The sequence below is a fragment of the Carcharhinus amblyrhynchos genome, chromosome 13 (assembly GCF_965287045.1).
Source record: "Carcharhinus amblyrhynchos chromosome 13, sCarAmb.v2.hapA, whole genome shotgun sequence".
In the NCBI taxonomy this organism is placed as follows: domain Eukaryota; kingdom Metazoa; phylum Chordata; class Chondrichthyes; order Carcharhiniformes; family Carcharhinidae; genus Carcharhinus; species Carcharhinus amblyrhynchos.
Genome location: NC_137336.1, coordinates 40350353 through 40366290, shown reverse-complemented (window position 1 = coordinate 40366290; position 15938 = coordinate 40350353). Strand labels below are relative to the sequence as shown.

Here is a 15938-nt window from a genome sequence, read left to right as displayed (position 1 = left end):
TGACACTGAGGAGCAATTTAGCATGTCTGCACATCTTTGGACGTGGGAGGAAACCAGAGCGCCCAGAGGAAACCCACCCAGACATGGGGAGAACGTGTAAACTCCACACAGACCATGACCACAGCCAGAATTAAATCCACATCCCTGGCACTGGGGACAGCAATGCTAACCACTGTGCAACCCACAGTGGGGGCAGCAAAATGGCACAGTGGTTAGTACCGTGCCTCATAGCTCCAAGGACCTGTGTTCAAACCCAAGTTCAATTCCAGCCTTGGGTGAACGTCTTTGTGGAGTTTGCACATTCTCCATGTGTGTGTGGATTTCCTCTGGGTGCTCCGGTTTCCTTCTGCAGTCCAAAGATGTGCAGGTTAGGTGGATTAGCCATGTTAAATTGCCCCTTAGTATCCCAAGACATGTAGGTTAGATGGATAATAAATATGTGTGGGGTTACAGGAATAAGGTGGGGGAAAGAGGGCCTCGGTAAAATACTCTGTCAGAGAGTTGGTGCAGACTCAATGGGCTGAATGGCCTCTTCAGCACAGTAGGAATTCTATGGTCATTCAATAAGCTTTTCTAGATTTCAGGTGAAAGATTTATTCATGATTCCCTCATCTTTACAAAATAATAAAGTTATTAAAGAAGGAAAATAAACCATTGTATAATTGGCATAAATGAGTTGACAATTTTGCTACAAGGACTGAAGACAGAAAACTTTATTTATCAATATTTCAGGCCAGAGAACCTATACACAATTTACTATGTATTCAACAGGTTCTATTAATTCTTTGCTTGTTCATAATTTTATGAGCTCAGTTATGAAAGTAATATTTGGAACTGAAACCCAATAATGAATCTAATCTTCACTCAGATACTTTCAAAATAGTTTAAACAAAATCTGAGCAAATATTTCACAAAATACATATTGAATTAACTTGTCAGACTCTTCACCCTGGACTAAATTACTACAAACTTTTTAAACAGCTATATAATCACGGTGATGCATATGGTAGTTACTGTAACTAGTAGATATAAATTCTAATACATCACCAGTCAGTAAGATGCGTCAATGGATATTGGGGGTGGGCAAGAGACTATCTGTGAGATTTTATAGCCTCGCTCGTGCTGAAACCATAAAATCTCACTCAAGGTCAACAGACCTTCCCATTGTCTGCCCTTCGCCTGCTCCAGTTCCTATGGTGGGCAGGGCAATAAAATTCTGATCAATACATTGTCTGGGTGGAACAAGCTTATAGCGCAGGGATAATTGGAACTGGTGTGCAGATATAACTTAGCATCTATTTTAAAGTTGCACATGTTGTCCTCATATATTTATACAGTTATAATGGGAACTACTGATGTAAACTTGTCACAGTGTAATTATATCCCCCTCCCAATCATTGCCACTACCAGTGGAAGCACCACGATGCAATCTGACAGAAAGTTCTCATTGTAAATACAAAAATACAATAGGTAAGTTAACAGGATGCACAAATGCAAGATTAATATATGAAATGTTGTGTATAAAAATATAATGGCTGGAATGTTACCAACCCATCCGCCATGGGAATTGGAGCGGGTGGACAGTGGGAAAATCCGTTGACCTCAGGCGGGATGTTATGGTTTCAGGGTGAGCAAGGTAAAGTCCTGCCCAATGGATTCAACAAGCTAGAATACGTCACCCTTCAAGTGCTGTAAAACTGGTTTTTCAATCAACCCCGATGTTTAGCTGAATGGTTTATTTTATTTAATTTGCTGTCAACAAGATTGGCCATCACTCTTTTCTCTTACCTTGCCCTTTTAACAACTTCGTCGTCTGGATCTCGCACTGAAATTAATCGGAAAGAATAAGGGATGCTCAATTAATAGCATGTGCATTTGAAAATCAAAAACACACACTGAAATAACTTTGCTTTTTGACTTTTACCTCTAATTTGACATAGATGTATTGAGAGATGATACCCCTTGTATTGTTTTCATGCTCACTGATTATTCCAGTGTACTTGCTGTTTTATACAAGGAAAAATTGTTTGTCTCCTTAATGTACATAATTCTAAATGGGAAGGGGCAGCATAGTGGTAATGTCACTGGATTAGTAATTCAGAGGCCCAGGCTAAAGCTCTGAGGACATGGTTCAAATCCCACATGCAGCTGGCGAAATTTAAATTCAATTTAAAAGTTAGCCTCAGTAATTGAAAGTACAAAACTATTAACTGCTGTAAAAAGCCATCTGGTTCACTAATGTCCTTTAGGGAAGGGAATGTATCCTTCCCTGATCTAGCCTATGTATGACTCCAAAATCACTGCAATGTGATTGACTCTTAATTGCCTTCTGAGCTTGCCACTCAGTTCAAAGGCAATTTGGGAGTGATGTCAACATCTCATAAAAGAATATTAAAAAAATGCAACCTATTTACTTCAGTTTGATGAAAGTCAACTAAGGTTGTCTCTTGCAATTGGGAAGAGTTTAGACCAGAGTACAAGCCAAGTTTATAGGTCATGAAATCTAGCTAGTAGTGCAAATCATACATAGCCAATTACAAACATTTGCACACCTCACACCGATTTCTCAATTAAAGGAAACTGCAATTGTATCCTTGTCAGTTTCTCAAGCTCTAAAGTGGAATAATCCTTCATAAAAATAAACATCTCCCAAATTACATTCTAGTTAGAACTCCAGAAAGTTACTTTTTAATACTCAATGGAAAATTCTCCATAAGCAATTCTATTTTGTTTAGATTTCTACAAAATTATGATTGCTGACATAAATGCATTACAATGATTATTCAGACACATGACATAGCTTAGAGTCTTAATCGATGCATCAAAAGATTTAGTGTTCCTCATTATTGTCAACATAAAAGCTTTTGATAAAAAAGGTGGTTGAATAAAATTAAATTGTAACAATTACTGTGGCTGCTGGTTTATACCCCTGAACCTCAATCTCAGCTGCACCAGTCTCCACCCCATACAATTCCAATTCATCCAGAACTTACTACCCCTTAGTTTGTCCACTTACTTCAGCAAAACAATCAACATCCACAAATTCCCATTTTAAAATTCCATTCCGTCCATGGCCTTCTTCTACTGTATCTCAGCAACATGTTCCCCAGATTTAAATCCTCTTTGATATTCTGACTGTGGTTTCAGGTGCATTTCACTTTCTCTTCACCATCAGTGGAAAAAGCTTCAGCCACCCTGTCCATAATTTTAAATAGCCTTCCTAAGCCCATCCATTCAACTTTCTCTTCAGATGATATAGCAGGGTCTTCAGCACCTATATGAACGTGGATGCTAACGATTTCATTCAGTTGTCTGTTTGACATATATTGTTGTTATGTCATTGCATGTTAGCAGTGACAATGCACTTACTGAAATCTGTGCCTGTCAGTTGAGCAAGGATACGGAAAGAACGGGACTGAGTTGTTCCTGTTTTTGGCTGCCAATCCTCAGTATCCTCTATCAGCCGCTTCTTACTAGCATCGTTGGGGACAATGACACGTTGATCAAGCTTGAGAGAATGCCTATATAATGCATTTTGTTGGGTATTGAAAGAAATAAAGAGAAAGAAGTAAGAGAGAGAGAGAGAGAGAGAGAGAAAGGAAAAGGAAGAACTTACATTTTAAAGTGCATTTTATGAACTCAGGACATCTTAACAGATTTCATGGCATTTTGGATGTGAGACACTACTGTGATGTAGGGATAGGTTCCAGCCATTTTACCTAGCTTGTTCCCATAAACAGCAATGAGATCTATATTTGCTTTGAGCGATGTTGGCTTGGGTTGGGGTGGGGTTGCTGAATGTTGACTAGAAGATCAGAGGAATTCATTCCCTGCTCTTCACTGAATAACCTCACAGGATCTCTTGCATTCACCTGAGAGAACAGCTGGGGCTTTTTATAACAACTCATTTGAAAGACAGCACCAGCAAAAGAGTCAGCCAAGATTATGCATTCAATTCTCAGGAGTGGGGCTTTAACTCAGAACCTTTTGCTTCAGAGGCACGAATGCTATCACTGACCCAAAGCTGACATTTAAAACTTCAGAAAAAATTCCAGTGAGTACTCTAACTGCAACCACTGCCAAATGCAGAAAGGTTACATTTATATGCACCACATAGGAGGAGGATCTGAAATTTTAAAAATGCTGATGAATGGTTCTTTCAAACAAAAGTCTTGGGGCCGGATTCTCTGACCTCACCCACAGCTGGGATTCACCAGTCCCACTGAAGTGAACAGAGATTTGGCTGAGCGCCAAATTCTCCATTCTCGTTGGCAGTGTCAACGGTTGAAGAATTCCAGCCGATCATTCGTTATCTCGTCATTACTGCAGGAAAATAAATTACACAGATAAGAGAATTTTGGAGGTGTGCAAAGGTCCCTCCAAAAGAACATAAGCATCAGTAGATGAATGAAATGATACAGCAGCCAACTGGAACCTAGGTAATATTAACCAAACTACACTTCTGCTGATATTGATATTTTTTTCTGTCAAACTTGTTGTAATTTCAAAATTTAAAACTGGAAACCACTCTTTTGCACAGAGGATGTTTGGTAGAGAAGAAAATGTGAGCCATTCAAGTTCAATATTCCAAAATGTAGGAATTAGGAGAAGTTAGAAAGATATATACAAAAGTAAGAGACTACCAATCTAGGTTGTGGCTTTGGCGAGAGATCAAGACAGTACTGCATTGGAATATTATCCTGCAACTTCCAGTACTCAGAGTAATCATATAGAAAAATGGACTTCAGCAAAAGGTCACATATTAGAAGTTTGGTATCAAATTTTCAACAGTTATTTTGACCATGTAATATTCAGGATATTTTTCTCAAAGACAGAGGGGATGTAGATGACAATAACCCCACAAATTCAACTGAGTCATTTTGTAATATTGTGCAACTCTGTTTATAGTAACGCCATCTGCTATTTAATCTCACTTCACCAAATAGGTGCAAAAGAATCAAAACTGCCAAGGCTACTTTCATTGTTGCCATATGGCTCAATAGCTAATACATCACACTACTGCAACATCGAGTCATGCAGAGCAGGGCACCATTTATAAGAAAAGGTATACTTTAAACTGGAGGTTTATTTCTCCACAATACTAAAAATAAAATTAAATTGTACTTTTGACAGCATATCATGCATTCAGAGTGCACATTAAACTTACAAATGTTTTATAATTTTGAAATGCCAAATCTAGTTCATAAATGCATACTAGAAGTTCTCCAGCCCCCTGCAGTTTACTTTAGTCAAATCGGTATTGATTCAAATTATAAAACTCAACATAGCACAAACTGCTTAAAAAAATTTATAGAATCTGATTTTCCAGTCCAAAGGAAATCAACTTCTGCCTTTGGAAAGAAAAATCAAGTTTATCCAAGTTCAAGTTATTTTTGCACTGATGGCTACAAAAATTCTTAAATTGCAAGATGCCAAAATTAAGAAATGCAGAGTTGCCCAATACTTCTACTTTTTAATAAATCCTCACCATTCGCATTGACAACAAAGGCAGAAGGTTTAAAGCCAGTTACACTCAGGACAGGTTTCACATTTGCTCCACTTACCTATAGTCACCAAGATCTTGAAGCATTTCTTCATCTCGAAGAACATGAAACTTGGGACGACTCTCAAATTTATCCTCATTTTCACTGTGAGTATATTCCAGTACAAAAATCAAAGTTAGAATGAAACACGTAAAGCCTCAGCAAACAAGGAATGGGAAAAGGAGATGAACAGAAAGTGAAATATAGGAACTAATTTAAGAAGGTCCATAGATTTCTATTATTATTGAGAACAGCTAACTGTTTTTTGTGCTGAAAACAGAACAAAACTCTTCACTACTTTGTCAGCAACTGTACTAACATGGCATGCAATATGCACATTTTAAATGTCAATTTTCAAATAGAGTTGGGAAATTAAATTTTTGACTTATGCATATATGATATTAAGGAGTCTCAACAAAACATATTACTTGTAACCATTGTTTTAAAACACAGAACTTGAAGTATTTTAACATGTAAAACAAATGACTTGATAGGCAAAGATGCACTACTGAAGTCTCAAGATTTTCTAAGTGCATTTGGAAACAGAGAGGTGACAGATATCAGAATGATGCGTAAACTTTGTTCATTGTTGCTTTTTCAAAAAAAAAGTGATATTAATTCTAATTTACGAACTCATCTCTGCAGCTAACAAAGTCAGCCCCCCTCACCCCCAATAATGGTCCCTGGAAATTTGTCCTCAGCGTACGGGGCAATTTCTGTAGGAAGTAAACTTGTAGCGTAAAGGGAAAGGACTGTTACTGCTTTCTGACCTTCAATGCTCCATCATAAAGCAGTACAGATAAATAATTTGATATGTCCTGTGGCAGTGGAAACCGTGGAATAATGAATGTTATTGTATCATCATACACAGTTTGAACATCTAGTGTCATGAAAGCCTTTACATTATAATAGATCTGTCATGGCACAGTTGAAAAGCTTTGCAGCCTTCAACACATTTCTGGCAAATTTAAAAGTAATGCCAGTCTAACAGAAGGCTTCTGATTTAAATTTATAAGGTCAGTTTAACATGAATACCAGTATTGAGTTTACTTCTGAAAAATATGTTATCCTTCCGCTTTGCCCTTGCTTTGGGATTATCAAATGTTCATGTATATTGTAAATTTTGTATATAACTTGTCAGTTACGGAGTCAAAAACTTCCCCTCACTCCCCAAGCATTTTGACTAACATCACACTACAGTAGTTCAAGTAGGTGGTTCACCATCACCTTCTCAGGGACAACATCTGCTGGCCAGCATTGCTCGCACCCTATGACTGAATATATTTTAAGAGTCCATGATCATGACCATAATACTTTTCCTCATTTTTCTTTGATTACTCTACAAAAGGGCAGCATGGTAGCACAAAGGATGGCACAGTGACACACTGGCTATCACTACTGCCTCAAGGCCAGGAAGCCAGGTTCAATTCCCAGCCTGGGTCACTGTCTGTGTGGAGTCTGTATGTCCTCCCCGTGTCTGCACAGGTTTCTTCATGTTTTCTCCCACAGCCCGAAAGACATGCTAGTTAGGTCCATTAGCTATATAAAATTCTCCCTCAATGTAGCCGAACAGGCGCCGGAGTGTGACGACTAGGGGATTTTCACAGTAATTTCATTGCAGGGTTAATGCAAGCTTACTTGTGACACTAATAAATAAACTTTAACTTAAAACAGCAGTTAACCATTCTGTATTCATTCAACTTTACACCACTGAATCTTCTCTGTACTATGGTCCCCTCACATTCTCAGCTCAGCTGCTCCAATGACTTTTCCTCTCACCTTTGATTACTTTAGGAAAGTCCAAAGCTTTCAGCTGGCTGGTGTGTTTCTCGCTTTGAATATTTTTGACTACTAAAGGTGATTGAATAACACCTAGTGAGCACTATCAGTGCCAACATGAAACACTCTGGGTTTCCTGACGAAGGGGCTAACCCGAAAGCTTGCGAGTATATTATCAAATAAATAGGTTGGACTAAAACCTGGTGTTGTCAGACTTTTTACTGTGTTTCCTGCCGGCAGCAGCAATTCATTTTCCTAATGCAGAATCTCAGCCTTGGAGTTATTTTCAATTAATTTCTGATGAGAACAAAGCCACCTGTGACAAAACTGAATCCATCCTTTTCTCTCCCAACATTCATTACGCTGTAATCTCCAAGCTAAAGGCATCATTAACAGCAGCCATTTGAGGCATCAGTTACCTGCTCCTCACTTGTGCACTTGTGATTGCTGCCAGCTTTGGCTCAGCGCTTACAACCTTGGACGTGTATTATTCTGTTACTGTTTATAACTATTGGTTTACATCGTAGAATATGAGAGATGTGCCTCATCCTTGTTTAAGGACAGTAATATCAAACTGCTTTTTTTTGCCTTTTGATGATAAGGAAAGAAATAATATAGGCTCCTAGATATGCATTCAGATCAAGCTAAGATACCAGCACAGATGTTTGTATGGTTTCCTGAATAATTATGTGGAAGAAAGCAAGGTGGAAAAACCAGAAATAAATTCTTGTGAAGCTTCACCCTCTCAAATGCAAGGTTCTCCAGAATGTCTGCCATAAAAGGGAAACTGAGGCTACCAGTTTGAACCCTTCTTTAGTTTAGATATTTGTCCTTGTATTTGCTGTGCAAGCAGAGAAGGAAGAAGTCTCACAACACCGGGTTAAAGTCCAACCAGTTTATTTGATAGTAAACCCACAAGCTTTCAGGGTTTGCCCCTTTGTCAGGTGAGTGGAGAGTTCTGGTCTCAAACAGAGCATATAAAAGGCACACACAGCTGAAAACTTGTGGGTTTACTATCAAATAAACTGGTTGGACTTTAACCTGGTGTTGAGAGACTTCTTACTTTGTTTACCCTAGTTCAATGCCGGCATCTCCAAATCGAGCAGAGAAGGCCATGAGTGATGAAGAGACCTAGTTGAACATGGTTAGAGAAATAGGTTTTAAAAAATGCATTAACGTCATGATTAGGAAAAGGGACCCCAGAGAGTAGGGGCCAGGCAGCTAAAGGCTCGGCCAACAATGCTGAAGTGGAGGAGGACAGAAAATACACAGAAGGCAAGAAGATCAAAAGACCAGATAGCATGGGAGGAAATGCTAAGCAGAAGGCTGTAAAGTTAGTACTGAGTTGGGCAAGGCAAAAGAGAGCTTAGCAGACAAAGGTAATGTTTTCAATTGTGCTGAGAAACAAAAAAGCCAACGTGTGGAGGGAAAGCTGGGCAAGTAGTGGTTTGGATGAATTGGGATTGGTAGAAGGAGGGGGTTAGGAAGCTAACAAGATTATTGAACAAATAGTTTAAAGCTGATGAAGACAAACTTTTAATTTCAGAAGGAGACCAATAGGGTTGATGGGGGGGGGGTAATGTTTCAAAATGGTGTAAATACAGTGACTGTGTAGAAGCGTATCTAGGGTTTGAAGTAAAGGTCTAGATTGAACAAAATGCCAGCAATATCCCCGCCACCCCCACTCTGTGGGCTGAACCAATCAGTAAGCAAGAATGTGTTGCCTATTGGGCGTCAAAAATGATGGTTTCAATCGTCCATTCACTAACTGGAGGAAACTTGGCTCAGATGCAACTTATCAGACAAATGAGTGACAAAGACAGTTGTGAAACTGAGGAAAATGAAGGAGAGCTAGAGGTTGTGCTCAATAAAATACGTATGGAAGCCTTTTCCATACCCATTGATGATGAGCAATAAAACAACCACATGGGTGTGATAGGGTTTGACATAGGCCAGCAGAAAATTTGGAAACAGTTAACAGACAAAGTCTTGGGTTTTCTTAACCATAACAACTTCAATAAGCCATGTCACCTTCATCTATATTGTTTTCCTGTTTATACAAGTGTGGTCACAATATTGAATCCACTGAAGACACCCTGGGAGTACCAAATAAGTAATCCTTTTTGCAGTCAATTCAAGGAGCAGTACTTCCTCTTTGCCAGCCAAAGAGGGAGATTATTCTATCCAGTTCCCTGCCTCTATAGGGGATGACCTTTTATTGTTTTTTGGTCAGACATTTCAACCCTTTGCTGCCTCCAGACCCTACTGCCATCCAAATATCACCACACACTCTTTAAAAGTTGCTTCAGGTGCTCATGAGACATTTAAAACTATCTTCTCTCCTTTGAATAAAGTTGAGTATCAAGCAGAGAGCATGCTATGCAAAGACAATTACAGTTAACCTATATCAGTATATCTAGAAAGTTGACAATTAAATGAATTAACAGCTTCTTACATGATATGCAGCATTTCAATTTGTACGGAAACTTAGATTGTTACCAAGGGAACATATTAACGATTGAATGTGATCAAAGTACAAATACTCTTAGTACAGTACTCAAAGGGTTAAATGGAAGAAAGTGTCTTTCTTAAGTACAATAAAAGCTTCACCTTGAAGCAATAAATATGTACTCTGCCTCAAAGAAAACCTACAAGTTACTATCCTAGCATATTACTTCAGTACTTTATATTTTGGAGTAAATTGGTTAATGGAGTTGGATTAGTTAAGGATGCAATGCCTACACGTATTTGATGTTCTTTTCCAGATACAGTATAAATAATGAGGATCTAATTAAATCTGTGATCTCTCCTTCTGAAAAAGAAATTACAACATGCCATCCATATCAATGCAAAGAAAGAAATATACTAACTTGATTAGAGTATCCACCTAAAGAGAAAGAAAGATAAAAGATGAATTAAATAGAAGTTATAGCCAACAGGTAAAGCTCTTAAAGAAAAATTAATAAAAGAAAATGGCAGTGCAAATAAAATATCGTAGCAAAGATCAAAGCATATAGATGGAAGAAGAACTGAAGGAGGAAGAGAAGTCAAGAGTCATACTCTTAATAACTTTCAGGTTTTCTGAAAGGTTACACTGCTCTTCAAGTTTTCCTTTGGATATTAATATTTCAGACATTTGTACGCAAAAGTTGTTAAAAAAAAACAAAAGTACATACATCCGCTCTTCTGGATGATGCAGAAAAAGTAATCAGAACATTTAGTGTCTTCCCTACCCATACGATCAACAGATGGTACAAAATTCAAAATACTCTGCCATTATAAACATCCTGAGGCACAGCAGACTTGTGATAACATTTGACTAATTAGACAGGTCTGTTGACTACATACATTAAAAGTCAGATGTAGGTACATCCTGCAATTCTTTTCTTCACACAGATCATGTATCAAATTCATGAGGAAAAAAAACAAGTATTTATTTTCTTCCCTGTTGTTTTGCATCGCAATGCAAATAGAATAGGAAAATCACAAGTATCTCATGCTAACAATTTGCACTATGTTCTGCTCGAGGGCTATATGGCAAACAAGAGAACAAAAGAAAGGAAACTGAAAACAAATTTCAAATTGTAAGACGTCAAATACATTATTTATCGGAGTTTGCCCTGCAGAACCTAACTGTTACTTGGTCCGCCAATAAAATCATACGCAACATCCCCTCCCCCTTAGCATATTCCTATTGTTGCAATAATTCATTTATCGACAATGTGTACAAGTTGAAATTGAACTTGGATAGCCGTCCTCGAATTAGTGAATATTTAAAATTGACAAAAGCATTGCCAGTACTAAGACTTAGCCTTATTTGTATTGGATATGTGTGAGAAACACACAAAAGACGGGATAGACCACAGAATTATTAGCAGATAAGTGAAGAGGAATAAATTATTGGACAAAATTTTTTTTTGGCAAAGGTACAGACTGGACAATAGTGAATCAGCAGCGTCTTTGACACTTGCCCAATTTTCTTTCTTACTGACTTTTGCACCGTGGCTGAAAGCGTATTTCCAAGTTACATCATCTTACCAGATTCTCAAAATTTCACCATTTAAAGTAAAAAGCTTGCAGCGGTTGTGGTAAAATTGCAAAGGACACTTTTCAAGTACTCGCAGGGTTAACAAAAACTCACTGGCATTAAATCCCAGCATGCCATTAAATCATCTGTTTTAGTTCTGAAAATGTGTCTCAGTGCGATTTTGTGAGCTAAATGCTTACTTTTTAAATTGATCAAAATTTTCGGCCAGAGGGTTTCAGTGATTCTGCATCAATGACGTTATATAAATATTCATGCATTTTGACAAATACTGCCATCAAGGTTTGCTAACTGGAGCAATAGGTACACATTCAAGAGGCCCAATATAGGCCAAGATAAATATATGCCTTTCCAAGTATGGGCCTGTGTTTGGTACACATTACTGCACACTTGTAGAATATGACCCTGACCAGTAAGCTCATTTATAATTTCTTAAAAAGGAAGTGTCACAACATGAACATATGCTACTACAGCCAATCCATAGCTCCAACACGGTAACCTCATGCCAGACTGTTGCACGCACTTAATCAACGAGTGACAATCTAAATGAAACTAGGGCATGTCAGAAGCCCAGAACAACTTGGACGTATCAAGTACAAAACATAATTTATAAAAAAAGCAAGGAACATTCACTTTGTGCTGAAATATTTTAAAGTACGACACACAATTACCCAAGGCAAATCGCTTAATTAGATGGGAGATTTCCATATCGTTTTAAAATGCAAATGTTACCAGCACAGTTGGTACTACTCCAAAGATATTTTGGTGAATGAGTGTGCAATAAAGCAAAAGCAAATTGTAAATGCTATATTCTGAAGGTAGTGAACAGTGAAACATTTTGTTCATACAGTTACAACTTCTTAAAAATTTTGAACGGTCATGCATCATGCAGAAGACATTTTAATGAAATTTGTATTTGAGTGCAACAGATAAAACTTTCCTAGACACTTTCATAACAGCCATATGGATTTGAGAGAGGAAATCCATTGCTAAATCATTGTGGTTTATATTCCAGTTCATCATGCTCAAAATCTTATCCAGAAGAAACAAAACACATAACTTGGCCGAAAGAAATCTGTCCACCTAACTTTGAAATGCACCAGCAGATCCTATATAATTTCCTTGAAACTGACACTTAAAAACATTCAGCAAATCATAACTTAGTAATGGATCTTCCTCTCCTGGTGCAGCAATTTGGAAACTGCAGTTTATTGAGGACTATATTTTGTTGTGACATTCGAAAGCATGTTATGACATACCCATTTGGATGCCGTGGTGTGGATGCAGTTGAGCTGTGCCTTTCTGTGGCTGTACCATACCGTAGTTGTGTCTGAGATGCAGGTGTGGTGCTAGGCAAAGCAGAAGGTGGAGTATATAGGGATACAGGTTTGTAGCTCACTGACTTTATTGGTGTCCCTGAATTAGAACTTCCCGTGGTTGTAACACCAAAAGGTCTTGCTGTCTTATTCAATGGCATGCTGGAGTCAAACGAGTACTTCGGAATGGAAGGTGCAGCAAACATAATATCCTGAGCAAAAAAACACACAAAAACTCAAAAACACCACAAGCAACATGCAGTTATACAATCATCCAATGGCAAAACTCAAGCATTGAGAGATATAATTAAGAATGTAATTACACAACAGTAAAAAACACCGAATAGCCAATTTAGAAATCTAAACGGCACAAATATTGAAGGTAAATAATTACTTTATAATATATTTTCATAATTTGAACTTGGTCTTTAGTAATATTCTCAATTATCCCTGGAGAATTGTTACTACACCACAAACTTGTTTTGCGGCAATACATTTTGAGATTGTTCAGGCAACTGTTAAAACAATTGCACAATAATGAAAACATTAGGTTAAGTGTTTTCCACTTGAATCCTTGACAATTGAATTGGCCAGTCCATTACACCAAACAGAGGGGGCAGGAAGTGGAAACTACATGAAGATGAATGTTTAATTGACATCCCAGATGCAAAGAAGGACAAAAGATTCCAATTCCTAATTCCTTCGTGTGAATAGGACAAGCAGCAACAGACCAATTTGCTAATAGTGAAAGCACAAAGTGACCAAAATTTGCCTGCTGTCCTACATAGTTGAAAACTTTTTGCATAGCTGACAAGACCTTGCCACCATTGCAATATACATCCACTATATCTTCTAGCCAGTTTGAACAGCAGGTTTTGTTGACCTCAGAATGATTGCCTATAGCGCAGCAGGAAACCATTCGGCCACTGAGTCTGCACCGACTCTCCGAAAACACATCATAACCAGGCTTGTCCTATCTCAGTTACCCCGCGCATTCACTCTGGCCAATCCACCTAACCTGCACATCTCTGGACCACCTAGAAGAAACCCGTGCAGAATGTGCAAACTCCACACAGTCACACAAAGCCAAAATTGAATCCAAGCCCCTAATACTGTGAGGAAGCAGTGCTAACCACGGTGCCATCATTCCCCATTCTCTAATGAACCAATTCATGTAGCCTGAAGTACCTAATGGAAAAATTCAAAATCATGAGAGAGTGGGCAGGATTTTCCTCTCCCTCTACAGTGTATTTCATGGGAGAAGGGAGCAACATGCTACTCTCTGGCAGCAGAAGTCTTACGGGGTCACCCTTATCAATGGAGTTGCCTACTGAACACACCTTTGCTGCTGCGAAACCTGCGGTGGGGTGCGCCATTGGTGGGAGTGTAAGCCCCACCAGCTAAATGGCAGCAAGCTTTTGGTGAACAGCAGCCAGGAACAGAATTTAGAGAAGTGAAAAAATTGAGGAATATCTATAGAAATTTATATATACACACTGTTGGATATTAATGATAGTATGAATATAAAATTTCAACTTATTTTAGCATGCTAAAGAAATGCTAATTAACATTTTAATAAAATTGGCAATGCCATCCTGGAAATATCACAGAGTGTCATTACCAGCACTGCAATAAACCTCCATTAATGTTTCTGGCAAATAAACTGACTGGATTAGGTTCACAGCTAGATAATGCGCTCCAATGCTATCTTGATATTAACAATTCTGCATAACTGAGCCTCTGGGGATGTATGGGGGAGGGGCGCCGGTAATTGACACGGGTAAAATAATTCCCCTCGATGTGAAAACACCTAAACTACCCTGGTGCTAATTCTAAAACGCAGGGATCTCAGCTTGTTGCCAGGCTGGAGGTAAGCAGTTTCAGAGATAGGGAGCCATGGGTTCCTGGAGGGATTTGAAAACAAGGAGAATGAAAACAAGAGAAGTGTTGTTTGATCAGGAACCAATGGAGATCAGTGAACGTGGAGGTGAGGGGTGAACAGAACTTGGTGAAAGTTAAGAGATGGGCAGCAGAGTTTTGGAAGTTTATGCAGAATGGAAGATGAGAAGCTGCCCAGGGGAGCACTGAATGGTCAAGTCTCAGATTTAAAAAGGACATGAATGAGGATCTCATCAAAAGATTTGAGTACAGCATGATTAAAATTACTTAGCCGCCTGAGTAGTTTTCCACAAAGTCTTCTTTTAAAAAGAAAAGTTAATTTGAGAGTTTCTGCCAAGAAGTTGAGATACTTTCTGTCTGACATACAAAATAAAACAATCAGCAGTGATGAGGAGGAATTTCTTCAGCCAGACAGTGGTGAATCTGTGGAAATCTTTGCCATAGAAGGCTGTGGAGGCCAGGTCAATGAGTGTCTTTAAAACAGAGATAGATAGGTTCTTGATTAATTAAGGGATGAAGGGTTATAGGCAAAAGGCAGGTGAATGGGAATGAGAAAAATATCAGCAATGATTGAACAACAGAGCAGACTCAATGGGCCGAGTGACCTAATTCTGTTCCTATGTTTTTTGGTAATTAATTTTCAGTGGTAATGCAAAATGGTGAGTAACTTATTGGCAACAGTCTTACGTCCCACCCCATTTACAGACAGCACATCTACCCCATTAACGAGCAACACGTCTAACATCCCACTTCACCTTCCTCACCATGGAAAATAAAACTAGAAAGCATATGATGCTGATCTTTTTCTACTGACCATTTTGAAGTACTGCCAAAGACCAGTTTTAACATCTGGTGTTCTAATGAGAAATACTCTGGACAGAGGGAAAGGCACCTATCATGCATTTATTCAAATCTGGTATGTTCCCATTGTCTAAACTATCAAGGAGATTGTTTCCAAAGAAGTCAAGACACTAGCCTATAACACCTATCTAGTGAACCATGCAGACACACAAGGTACAGAGATATTGGGATCAGATTCAGCACAAAACGTACCATAGGAATTGAACAACATTGCTTTAGATGCTCAAACCGATCAAAATACAGTACAGTATAGCCAACATAATGCATGCCCCACAATTTGTCATGCAAATGAAAAGTCAACAAGAGACACTCCAAGGAGGAAACAGCAGCAAGAAATGAATGGCTGAAAACGTACTTTTCCAACTGGTAAAGCTATTAGTCAGGTGTCAATTATATGGCCTTTCCTTATTTTATTTCTGTCTCAAGAGTGGCACAGTGGTTAGCACTGCTGCCTCGCATCATCCAGGACCCAGATTTAATTCTGGCGTCAGATCA

General features: G+C 38.5%; 1 protein-coding gene across 3 annotated transcripts in view; it reads right to left on the bottom strand.

Moving 5' to 3' along the window:
- Nucleotides 1-15938, bottom strand: part of pdlim7 (PDZ and LIM domain 7) — a 123481-nt gene that overhangs the window by 39952 nt on the left and 67591 nt on the right. For 2 of the 3 annotated variants that reach the window (XM_080201568.1, XM_080201570.1), the window contains exon 4: nucleotides 12627-12895. In XM_080201568.1, the coding sequence (XP_080057694.1) occupies nucleotides 12627-12895 (269 nt within the window). The remainder of the gene's footprint in view (nucleotides 1-12626; nucleotides 12896-15938) is intronic. The other variant, XM_080201569.1, reaches the window with a different exon arrangement.